This window comes from Malania oleifera, chromosome 2 (assembly GCF_029873635.1).
Source record: "Malania oleifera isolate guangnan ecotype guangnan chromosome 2, ASM2987363v1, whole genome shotgun sequence".
Classification (NCBI taxonomy): Eukaryota; Viridiplantae; Streptophyta; class Magnoliopsida; order Santalales; family Ximeniaceae; genus Malania; species Malania oleifera.
This window is the reverse complement of record NC_080418.1, coordinates 45112844-45126004: the sequence shown is the minus strand read 5'-3', so window position 1 is coordinate 45126004 and position 13161 is coordinate 45112844. Positions and strand designations below refer to the sequence as shown.

The 13161-nt window shown below is 37.3% G+C and overlaps 1 protein-coding gene across 1 annotated transcript in view; it reads left to right on the top strand.

Moving 5' to 3' along the window:
* The first annotated feature begins 1493 nt into the window (after positions 1 to 1493).
* Positions 1494 to 13161, top strand: part of LOC131149445 (protein HIRA) — a 47573-nt gene continuing 35905 nt past the window's right edge. Inside the window, exon 1 of the mRNA XM_058099888.1 lies at positions 1494 to 2063. Coding sequence (XP_057955871.1) covers positions 1956 to 2063 — 108 coding nt within the window. The 5' untranslated portion in view covers positions 1494 to 1955. The remainder of the gene's footprint in view (positions 2064 to 13161) is intronic.

Below are 13161 nucleotides of genomic sequence, written 5' to 3'. Positions count from 1 at the left end.
AATTACAAAAAGACTAATAGAATGAGAATTGAGACACCTTTTAGATAAGGAGATTCAAGAACTAAATTTATTGCTTTGATAATACTTGCCATAACAACATTGAACATATGGGCTTAGACTTTCATGGTGCATTTGTTTTGTAGATTAGACTCTGTAACACTAGAGTAGACTCAATAAAGTTGAATTGGATAGAATATGACACTTGTCATAATTTGTGTTTGACTTTTCATTCCAAAAAATTCATAATATTTTTAGTGTAACATCAAATATAGTTTCATAGATGTTAAAATAATAAAAATATCTAGGAAATTCGTCATCCATGCATTCATGCAATGGCATAACATTGAAATGTAGGGTAGATTAAGATTTTAAATGTTTACTTTTGTTAATCATGCATATTGATTTTCCTATATCTAAGAAGTCATGTACATATCAAAGTATTTTAAAACTATTATTTACTCTATTTCAACTTTAAAGATGCTAAGTTTAAATCCATCATAAGGGAGGTCATATAGATACTCACAAAACTCTCTCTTAAATGAGTAGGCTAGTAACAAATTTGAGAATTAAGAAACAAAATGCTTAGCAATAGCATATTCTTTCTCTACCAAATTTGAGACTAGGTCCTTATTACTTCGTCTTTGAGCGGAGACGGATGTACGATGGGATTAGGCCTGGCAAAACGGGTCATGACCCCATAGGTCATCTGTGATCTGCCCAGTTAAGGCGGGTTCGAGTCTATAAAAGTCAATGACCCACCCGTTTATAAACGGGTTAAACCGAGTTTGGGTCGGGACGGGTGACCCATTTTTTTTTCCTATATATACCTAATACCTATTTAAAAGAAACTGTAATATATTCTCTTAGTCTTACTTTCCCAGCAATCCAGCATCTCCGCCAATGCCTCCTTCCCCAACATCTCCGTCGACGCCGTCAACAAAGAGTTGACGTCGCCAAAACCCTTGCTCCCTTCAAAGAACACCATCTTATCTTCCCGTTCCCTTGTCAAATGGTTACGACTTACCCACACCTTCCCAGCACTGCACGCCGCACACCAGCACGTCGTCGTCGTCGCCGTCCCGCACGCCGTCCCCCTCCTTCTCACTCTTATTCTCCCTCAGCCCCTCTAGGTTTTCACGATCTTCACCTCCCTCTCACTCTTAGTCTCATGAGTCTCTGAATTTCCATCTCTATCTCCATGGGTTAGGCCTTAATCTCTATCTCGGCGTGGATGTACACTTTTTTTTTTTGCATTTTATGTTTATTTTTAAAGATTTAATAAATAAAATGAGTACTTTTCTCTAAAAAATAAATTTTAAAAAATTAAAATATATAATTATTTTTTAAATGGGCAACTTTAATAAATGGGCGGATTAAGGTTTGCATTATCGCGACCCGTTTAAGATCCGAGTCATTTACCTCGTCCAAACTCGGTCCGTGAACCGTTTTGCCACCCTATGTTGGACCATATAAACTTTGATCATTCATGGGGGAAAGAAAAAATGTTCCTAACTGTTGGGGACAAAGTGTAAATCTAAAAGAATTGTAAAGTGGCAGACTCGCGCCCTTGTTTCTGAAAGTCCTCTGCACTTTACACTTCCGGCCATTGCAATCCACCTTAATTCTTTGTTATTCCGTTGGTCACTTTTGACGACTCCGTCTTTTGCCTTTCGCCTGTCCAAATACCCACAACACTCCAGAATATTTGACCGTTAGAAGTTGCTTGCTCGATCTTCTCTAGAGCTCACTAGGGCTTTTCTTTCACCATTTTCGAAAGGCTGGTTGCTCACTAAGCCCGCAGCTAGTTTTTCCTTCCTTTCATGATTTGGGATTTTTCTGATGTACCTCTCTAGGGTTTTGTTTGGTCTCAAAACCATAAATTTGCCAACCGGGTTGGTAGGTTTGTAAGGACGAGGTGAGAAAAACTGTGTGGGTCTCAGAAACACGTAGCAGAGATGATTGCAGAGAAACCCAGTTGGGTTATGCATGAGGGTATGCAAATTTTCTCCATTGATATTCAACCAGGTGGCCTCAGGTTTGCTACTGGCGGGGGCGACCACAAGGTATGGCCTTCCTCGTTTTTGAAATTCTTGGTCTTTTCGAGTATTTTTACTTTGTATGTGTTAGGGTTTTAGGTCATTTATAGTCTTGTTTTTTTCACCATTGGGTTCATCTGGTTTTGTTTCTAGATTTCACTTTTTCAGTCGCTGTCACTTTATGATGGTTAAGTTGATATAGATTTTTTAGCTTTGAACATGTAAATACTGGGCTTCAGTAATTTCTTAGTTAAATTTTGGCAGATAGAGTATTGTGCAGCTTCCTGGCATTGACTAGCGTTTAAGAGTATTGTGCAGCTTCCTGGCATTGACTAGCGTTGTTGTAAACCACCAAGGACCTTATAGTTGCATTTTGCATTCTCTGCTATCCATTTCTTATTTAAAAATATTGTCACTTTTTGCGCCGTTTTTTCATTTGGTAGCCACTGCCCACATCACTTTTTAGTAACCCCTGAAAAAAGTTTAATTGGTAAAATTGATGATGGTGGTATGAAGAGCAGAGTAAGTGTGAAGAGCAGAGTAAGTGGGGGGCGGTGGAAATAGAGGTAATGTTGCTATGGTGTGATCCCCACACACAAGCTAAACACTCCCCTTAGTGTGAGAACTGTGCGGCATTTGTTGTGGCATGCAACTTAAACTAGCCTATTGGAAAGAGTATTGTGGGTCCATCTCATGAACATGAAGCAAGCATTGAATACAAAGTAAGGAGCTAGCAAAGTAAGCATGAGGAGAAAAAGTGAATCTTTAGGTGCAAAGTAAAGCAAGGTGGTTCATTTCAATGATTTCATTATGCATTTGTAGTGTTTAGCATGGAGGCAAGTAGGCTAAACAAGATTACAGTGCTAGTGAGTTATACAAAATTGATAAACACCCACCTCCCTTAAAGAGCTTTCTATGCAAATCTCAACTGGCTTGAGGATACTTTTCTCCCCTAAGCTTTTACATATTTACATAATGACTCCAAAATCTAAATCCTACACTACTATTACTTGATGAATCTAAGGTGAATGGGTGTGAGACAAGGGGCCATAGGCAAGAATGAAGGCCTTGGACAAGCTTAACTAAGACCATTGGTCGTTGATGCCTTTTATGATCCAAACTTTGTGCAAGGATCTTTTCAACTACTTTTCTACTAAGTTGCTCGATCTTCAATAGTCCCTTGGTTGACTAATTGCGGGATGGATCTCAGTTGTTGGTGTCGAATGGCTTGAGGCGCATGAAATGAATCATTAGGTGCATTGTCATTTAAGCTAGAGGATTACTTTTGTAAGAGACCTTCTAGCTTTGGCTAGACCAAGGACTAGGCTTTAATATTTGCAAAGTAGTCTCCTATCTTGGGTTGGGAGAGACTTGAGTTGTTTTGGAAGAGGCTTAATGAGCACCAAGTCACCCATCTTGATGTATAACGGTCTCCTCTTGTGATTTGCCCATGTCTTTATTTTCTTGATGGCTGTGTCTAGGTAGGCTTGGGCAATTTCTATTTTATCTTCATTCTTTGGTGAAGATGTAGGCTTGTATTCTATTGTCATTCTTTGGTGAAAATTCAGGCATGTGATTCTTCCTTGTGTGTGTCTCATCCATTATGTGGGGAAAACAATGACCATTGGTCTGTGAAAAGCTCAAATAGGCTTTTGTTGGTGATGGTAACTCTTACGGGCATTGAAATAGAACTGAGTGATGTCAAGTAATTGCACTTAGTTCCTTTTGTTGGTGTAAGCAAAATAGTGCAAATACTTGATTAGCCTGCTTAATCTCTTTGTTTGGCTATGCGTCTAAGGTAGATTGCTTAAGGGAGACATCCATATGTAATCCAAGGATTCTAAAGAGTTCTCACAAAAAATTTCGTCTTATAATGTCTTTCACAATATGTTTATAGTATGGTTCTTCTTATCGAGCAATACTTTGGTGTTGGGATGAAAGTTTTGTGCTTTGAAAGCTTGTTCATAGTCATAAGTAAAGAAGCAATGTCCTTGTGCCTTTAAATTATGAAATTATGTGAGACACTTTCCTATGTTACCAACTAGCCCTGCAATCTTTCTCCGAGCAACTCAACTTTGTTTGATGACATGAGATACATGTTTGCATACCACTTCCTCCCCCACATTTGCTGGTAGTACACCTATTGCTATGATGCCAAAGTCCATTGCCATGCTGAGTGGCTTGCCCACAAGGCATCATAGCACTTTTGTAGTAGCACCTTCGTTGGGTCATGAGCTTGGGGAACAAACTCAATTTTTGTTTCCATAATAACTCATCATTTGCCAATAAATTGGTGAGCTTTTCCCTCATCCATTAGATTTATGATGGTTTGGGCTATTGGATCTTTGGCAAGGTCCTCTTTGATTCGCTTCTTCATTGTTGTGGCCTTGTTACGGGCTATCAAGTGAGCTACCATTTGGATGGCCACATGCTTGGCCTTTCAACTCATAGAATATACATTTTGATTCAAACTTTGATAAAATTTTTTTGCCAACAATCTTGAATGGGGATAACTTGGGTTATGTAAATAAGTGGCCAAGCCGAGTCATCCATCTTCACAATGAGCTTTGTCCTAAGCACATTGGGCCGCTGCCACCCTCAATGTGATGGATAACTGCCAACAATTCTTTCACTCTTACATTTGGCTTCTCTACTTGTTGGCGATAGGGATGACCTTAAGACCCCACTGAGTACAAAGTGGTGCATAAGTCTATATGTCAAAAGGTTTCATGATGTGAAGAAGAGCAAGGGAAATGATCATTCATCGTGGTTCCCTTCAAGTTGTCAAAGGTTTCATAACACTCCTTCATCCACTTATTGACCCTAATTTAGGCGGATCTCTTGGAGTACCTCTCCAAGAATTTTCAATAAAAATTGGTGATACAAAGAAAGGAATAAAGTTTTTTCATTATTGTTGTAATTTTGGATAGCTCTTACTTTCTCCTTGTTGAGCTAGATTTAATCTTGCTGAAGCACGTGGCCAGGGAACTTGATATGCCTTTAAGCAAAGGAGCATTTCTTTTTCTTAACATATAGGCTATTCTCTTTTAGCCTATGGAATACCTTCTGCAAATGCCTTTGTGTCATGTTTGGTTTGCGGAATGGAATGGGGTAGGAATGGAAAAAAATTTGAATGGGGAGAGCGTGATGACATCAAGTGATAAGTTTGATTCTTTTCCACCTGATCCTATTCCATTCCCATGTACCAAACTTGTAGTTATGTTCTTCTAGAGTAGATCTCTAGGCAACAATATCATCAAGTTATATCACTACACTTGTTGAGGTTGTCATGAAACATTCTCTTAGTGAGTTGCCCAAGTAGTCATGAAATATTCTTTGAGCGAGTTGCACAAGAAGTTTGCTGCCCTGCTATTGCACTTGATAGTAAGGCTGGTGAAGAACTTGGCATGACAGAGTTGGTAAAATAAATTCGTAATTATAAAGGGATGGGGCACCTTTTGTGCAGAGTGAATTTGTTAAGCGCTTTTCACTCACATTTGTTGGCTACAGTCATGTTTGTTTTGAAATTAGGGAAATTGGGCAAAGGGGGAGAGAACTTGAATCCTGTCATTCCTACTGCTCCAAATCTGATTTGGAGCATTATATATATCCCCATCCCTGCCTCATTAGGGAATCGCCTCCTATCGGGGATCCTTATCTGTCTGCCAACTATAGAAGAACGTACGAAATTTTGAACTAAAACAAAAACAATCCTTATGTCTTTGCATTATTAAAATTAAATAACTTATCTTAATTTAATACAAGTATATCAATGATGGAACATAACCTTACTAGTAGAATAATATATAATAAAATGACGGTAATAAATTAGATAGCTATAAACTTGACTAAAAATACTAGTTTATACTCATATGCATAGACACATGCATATGTCTTTGCATATATTTGTTTGTTAATTTATTTATATTCAGGTGAAATTGAGGTGGGTTTTGGTAAGCTGGCAGCATTCAGGGTGGGGCAGATTTTGTTTCCCACTTATTGTCCCGAATTTGCCTCAAATTACAAAATTCATTGTAACTATTGTCCATAATTTGTTTCAAAAGCTACCAAATCTGCTTCTATAAAGGCACATTAGGGTGGGACATCCGCCAACCCAAATCAATTTATATCCTTATGTGAAATAGTATTGGTGCTCTGATTGTGCTTTAGAGGGTCCTATAAAACCTGCTTCCAGTAGTTCATTGAGTTGCTTTTGTAGTTTTGAATTAGGGGATGCTATATAGTATGACCCCTTAGTAGAGGCCCAACTAGCAACTCAATTTCATGGTCAACACCTTGTCGTGGAGGTAAGGTCTTGGGTAGCTTATCTGGCGTTACAACTTGGGACTAACTCTTAACACATTTTGGATGGCAGCAAATGTCAACTTTCACCACTTCTTCATCCACCTCCTTGAAGATGATGTAAGTTGGTTCTCCCTCTTCTAGACCCTTCTTGAGTTGTAGTGAAGAGAGGAACTTCCCCTTATCCATTTTCTTTGATTTGAACTGAGCCATGTAAGGGTTATCACCCATCAAATAGAGAGATCAAGCAAAATGACCTAGCTTTAAGACGTATAGGGACCATCGTAAGTTGTATGGAAGATAGGAACTTTTCCTCACCTATTTTCTTTCATATGGCTTGAACCATCTAAGGGTTATCACCCAAGAGAGATCTAGCAAAAGGCATGGGGATGACCTTAGTCACTGCAAAGAATTCCATCCTTAGTGTCATTTGGAAGTCACCCTTGTGAGATTGGCTTGTTTCTCCCAAGGAACTAGCTTTGTAGACGCATGCTTGCCCTCTCCAAGTTTGATTGGGTCAAGTAATTCATTGTTTTTATGTGATTTGGATCTTTTTCAAGATTCAAGCTATGTCTCTACGCTTCACCTTACAAGATAGAGCTGTGGGTGGTGTGGCCTTCGTGTATATCATGTCATGAAAGCTCATCTTGTTGATCTTTAAGTCCCTGAATATCAAGACCTTTGCTTGGGTACCCATTTGGTTCTTTCCTTGACCATTTGAATGTATTAATCAACCATCTAGCATCTATGCTTAAGTCTTCCTCCTCATTCTCCTCCTATCCTGTGAGTTGTGATCCCCAACAATGGAAGCTTGTAAGGCATTGAGTGAAGACTTGTAATGGCAATTAACAGTGTGATAATCGCCTTGCTATAGGAAATGTGCATCGTTAGTGGAAGGTTGAGGTGAGGATGACTCCTTTGAAGATGTTGGCTCGGTATCAACTCTCCCCTTGGGCTTGAAACTTTTGCTGCCCTTTAAGCACCCATTTTAGGAGAAGTGAAAATTTTTCTTCAATGTTGTTAGTCAAGTGCTTAGTTGTCGCTTGGCTGTAGCCAAGTCCCAATCCTTTTTTGATTGGGTTAAGCTCCCTGCCCATGGTTTCAACCGTTCATGGAAGTAGAATAATTTATCCTTCTACAACATGTATTGCATGTCCAACATAAGCGTTGCATATTCTCCTTGATTGTCCTAGTGTGTTTAAGATTCGGAAGCCGCATCAAAATTCTTTTAAAATGATTGAGTCTTGAGCTCTTTCATCCAAGTTCCAACTCTCCCCAAGGGTTGACTGTGCATATGTTGAATTTCATTGTACTTGGTTCCCCCACCATAGTTTATCATCTCCACATTAGTACATTGTAGCCATACATGCTTTAGCTTTATCCTATTTGTCCCTATCTACATAGAAGTATTGATCCTTTTCAAAGAGGAAGTTTTACAGCTCCCTTTAACAGCTAAACTTTTGATTTCGATGGAAATTTTGAAGGGCTCAATTCACATAAATTTTGATCTTTAAAAAATTTAGGAAACTTATAATAAATTATGGAAATTAGATCAAACTTTGGGAAGTAATAAAATAGATGATTGTGAATAATTTTTTTCTCTTCTTTATTATTTATTTTATTTTTTTAAATTTTCAATTTTTGGAGTTTTGGTCACAAAGACCAAAATTTTGGAGTTTTGATCAAAATCTTGCAAAGAAAATCGAAACTCAATTTTGTTTCAAAAACTTGCCAAAATCTAAAATTTTGACAAAAGAATTGGCCAAATTACTCAAATTTAACTCTATGATTGTGCATTGTAGGTGCCATTTAATGCTTTAGGTTTTGGCACCTCAACCCTAACATATTTCATCCCAATAGAATTGTTATTCTCATTGTCTCAAATTAAAAGGTTCATGTTGGTGGTTAGCTCCCCTTATCTCATGATGTAGGGCCCATTGGTTGTTAGCTCCCCTAGGGCTTCAAGCGTACCATGGAAGCCCTCCAAGAGATCAAGAATGAGCCTAGTTGTTGCTTTTGAGGCCCTTTGAGCACAATAGTGTAGTCAATAAATTTGGCCACCTCGTAGACATGGGTGACTTGTGACTCGAGCTCATTGAGCCGCTTTTTATTAGTGCGATGATTCTTGGGGGTTGTGTGGTTTGTGGCATCTTTCAACATTCCTAGGAATGTGAGGTCTATGGCATCTCGTTCACATGTTTGTTTGGGAATCTGAATATGAGATGGCTATTATCTTAACATTCATACAACGAAGACCCCTACAAAACATGGGCATCTATTCCCACCCTCCTTCTAGGTAAGCTTCATGGGAATCTAATTTTCATGGGAGTCCGATTTTTGGGACCAAATTGCCTTCCCTATTTTGGCTTGTTGGATATCAATGCCCTCATAATATAACATCATTACATGTTAATATTATTATATTTAAAATAATAAATTATTAATAAAAATGGAAATGTTGTTGTCGTTATTATTAGTATTACTACATATGCTATAATAAATATAATGTAATGATTAAAATTTGGAGATTGTATTGCCCCCAATTATTTTGGTTAATTGGATTGTCAAGTATTGAATTTTTTAAGTTTATGATTGCTGAAAGTTTTAGGATACAAGTTAAATTCGAGGCAATTATTAGTAGTTTTTATGTGTGTGTTGAGTATAGTTATTCTTCCCTTATTATTTATACGCAGGTCAAGGGCATGGTCTTAAATTTCCATGAAATTATCAAAATTTCCATCAAAATATCCACTTTTTGCTACCCTCGAAATCAACATGGCAGTTGATTTCCATCTTGCGTAATTTACATCGAAATTTCAAAAAATCGCCCGAAATTTATCGAAATCTCAAAATTTTAGTGAAACTTGTCAAAATTTTAAGTATAGGATATGATTTCCTTAGAAGTCAAATGTGAGATTTTGATACCAAGTGAAATTCATTTCTTAATTTATCTTTTTTTATTTTTATTTTTATTTATTGAAACAAAAGATTATTACAAGGAATTCTTAAATTACATGAAAAATTAAACTTACAACAACATTTTATTGAAACATTCATGTCTAAATTATCTTTATTTTTATAATAAATGATATTTAATTGATTTATGAATTTCTTTTATACTACCTAATATGTTTAATGCACATATTGTATTACGAATATGTTTAATACACATTATATTACGAATATGTTTAATACACATATTACATTACCGCAATGCCACCTTATACACAACATAAATGTATTTAATTTGTAATATGTTAGCCCTAGAACTTACATTGTTATGTCTATTAATCATTTCTAAAGTTTCATAGAAGAATTTTATGCTTTATTACTAATTTTCATCATTCTTTTCCATTGAAATTTCCGTACTTTTGGAGTTTTGAAATTTTAGTCGAAATCAAAATTTAAGACCTTGGTCAAGGGTATAATGCTCATCTTCTTGAAATGTCTGCTAGGATTTCTATATAGAACCAAACATTGACTTGGGCATTCTGTTGATCATTCTTGGAATTGTACAGTGTGAACCAAACAAAAATATTCGCATGAGGTAGGCATCCCATTCCCATGAAGTCATTTCTTGGAATTGACCATGGGAATATTTTTGATACCGCGAACCAAATGCCCCCTTGATGCTTCAACCAATCACACAATCAGAAGGCAATTGAATCACAAAGCAGTGAACCAAGTTCTAATACGAGCTCTCACAATTGAACAATTTCCATAGAGTGAGGACCATGGGACACTATTTGTGGCACAAAAGATAGAACTAGCCAATTGAAAGTCCAATCACATGAATATAAATATTCACAAGCATCGAATACAAAGTAAGTAGCAACCATTAAGCAAGCATGAAGAAGTTAAATGAATCACATGGTGGAAAGTAAAGCAAGTGATTTCATAATCAATGTGAGTTTAATGGGGAGGGAAGTAGCCAAAACATGGATACAATGCTAGTGAGTTATTGAAGATTAATGGACATTCACCCTCTCCTAAAGAGGGATGGATGATGACCCAAATGTAAATCCTACTCTGCTATTTGCATGTCGGATGCAAGGTGAATGGGCATGAGACAAGTGGCCATAGGCAAAAATGGGGCCTTGGACAAGCTTGGAGTCACACTTTGGCTTGAAATTATATGCATTCATTTCTCTTGAAGGCTTATTCTATTTATTTTATTTTTTAAATTTTTTGACTTGATGAAGTGTTTTTATCCCCTTCTGAATTTTTTTTTGTTGTTATTGGAAACTTGCTTGCCTCTAAATGTAAATTTCTGAGGCTGGGCTGTTAGAAATAAAAAAAATGTTCTTGGAAAATGCATCCATCTGGACTTTTAGCCAATAGAATTCTTAGATTTTCTTTTGACAACAAAAAATTGTCCTTAAATCAGGACACAAGTCAGTTTACTCTGGAGGAAAATTTCTATTTTCTGATTATGCGTAAGCAAGTATTTAAGTTCAAACTTTTTGTTATCATCTTGTATTCTGCAGATTTGAAATTAAATCACTGTTTAAGTTGCCAAAAAAAAATAAAAAATAAAATAATAAATCATTTGACAAAAGATAGTTTTGTCTATAAGAGGCATAGTGAATCTTCGGAGTACAGCATCTTTGAACTAGTCTGAATTCAAATTCTTAATTTAGTTACAAATTTCTCCTCACTAAGTTAATGACAAGTATTAGGTACACCATATGGGACTATTATTAGTTTCTTTGAACACGTTTCAAATGTTTTATGCTTGAATCTTCAATGAGCTTCTGCCACTCCTTCAACAGCAAATATGCGATTCTGGATCACCTAATTGCAATGCCTGCCATTTTGTTTCTTGCCATCAACTTCAATTCTTCTTGTGGTTCTTGTTTTGATTAGTGAAGACTGACACTCAGCTAATATCTTATTAGCTAATTTCAAGAGAGAACCCCATTACTCTTTTGTGCAATACTTCCTATGGTGCCCTTCTTTCATCATCTTTAAGTTCCTAAAAATTTAAAAATTTGCTCGCAAACACTTTTTGGGTAGAGGAGACCTTTTAATGTGACTTGGATTCTTATGAAATCCTTGCCCTTTTGCATTCCCCCTCATGTGGCAGCCATATTTCTATCTTCTTTGGGTCATTAGAACGTAGCTTAAAAACACACTCTGCTGGTGGGTACCTTTTAATTTGAATTGGATAATTAATCTTCTTCGGATGATCATCTAAATCTGAATTGGATCATTAATATTTTTAAGACGATCATTTGAACCTGCCCAAGCATTAGAAGAATCATCCTATTATTATGTAGATTCAAATTCTGGTAGCATTTTTCAGTCACATGCAAGTATATTGGTATTGTTTTGTTAAAGATCACATAGTTTCTCTAATAATAAAGTTTCCAGGGATATGTTTAATTTTTATTTATTTTGTTTGTGACTGTAATTAATGGTTGGGAGAAGGACTTTAGTTGTTGTTGTGGTGGGATCCATGCCCATTCAACTGGAGATGGACTGCTGTCCTTCATTTGCATCCAAATACTGATCCTAAACAAACAAGCCTTGAGATTATGGTTGTTTAGTTTATAGCTCACCCAAACATTGCTGGCATCTGAATTGAAAATTAATTCCTCTAGAATATAATAAAGCTTTAATAGGATGACCATAATGAAGCTTCAACAGCGATCCAAACAAAGAGGTGAGTCCGAGTTTTCCTCGGTTGAAGTACCAAAACTCCTCCTTTCTTCCTACTATCTGGGGTGATGAGACGGAATAGCGTGTCATTTTAGAACCGTTCATAAGTGCGCCCTTTACTATTACAAAGGAGCAAAAAACTCTTGAGAATTGGGTTGAAGGCATCACAAGATTGAGAGGAGCCTTCTTGATTTGGAATAGAGGAGGAAGGAACCTAAACCCATAGGTGTAGGAATCAAATTGTCTCATTGCCCGAGGAATCAGTTACAGTAGAGCCAAAGGCAGCTATCATAGTGAAACCATGAAATGGAAAATCTGGTTTCATTGATCAATTACAGGTGTGGTAAAGGGGTTGGGAAGGGGGTAAGCCGGTGAAATTATGAAGCTAGTTAGCTGGGAAGTTAAGAGGGTTAGGGGGGGCTTAGGAAGAGGAACTTGATAAAGGAAGTTCTGGACAAACACTCTCTGGATATTTGTCCTTATCCAGGAGACTATAAGAAGCGGTTGATGGGGTGGGGGGTATTGTTAGGACTTAGGAGTATTTGTGGTTGTTGCAGGGATTTGGACTTCTTACCCCCGTGTCACGGTCCGACTATTTTCACACCCTTGTGAAGGGCCGTGCGGCGCTAGCTAAAGCACTCTTGTTTAACTAGCCAGCCTATCGTTTACCAACATTCATCCACGAAGTACTTTCATTAACATTCATTCAGATAGCAGCAGAAACAATAATCAATTCATGAAAGCCGTGGTAAGTAAGTAGTAAACATTGAAGCAAACGTAATTCATTAACAAATCCTCTGTTGACATGGTGTACTTAGCAAGGGAGGCAAGTAGGCTAAGCACGTTGACAATTGCTAGTGAGTTTTACAATGACTGATGAACACTCACTCTCCCCTAAAGAGATTTTTATGTAATTATCATCCTGGCACTAGGAAACATCAAAGTGACCGAGGAGTCATACTGCCTTATTTGGCTTACAAAGACTCTAGCAGAAAATAACCCTACACTAGTATTTACATGATGGAAACCCATCCCAAGCACACGAGATAAGCGGTCACAGGCAAGCATAATGCCCTGAACAAGCTTAGCTCGTGACATTCCATAATGCCCTGAACAAGCTTAGCTCGTGACATTCTCCCTCACTTATGCGGTCGACGTCCTC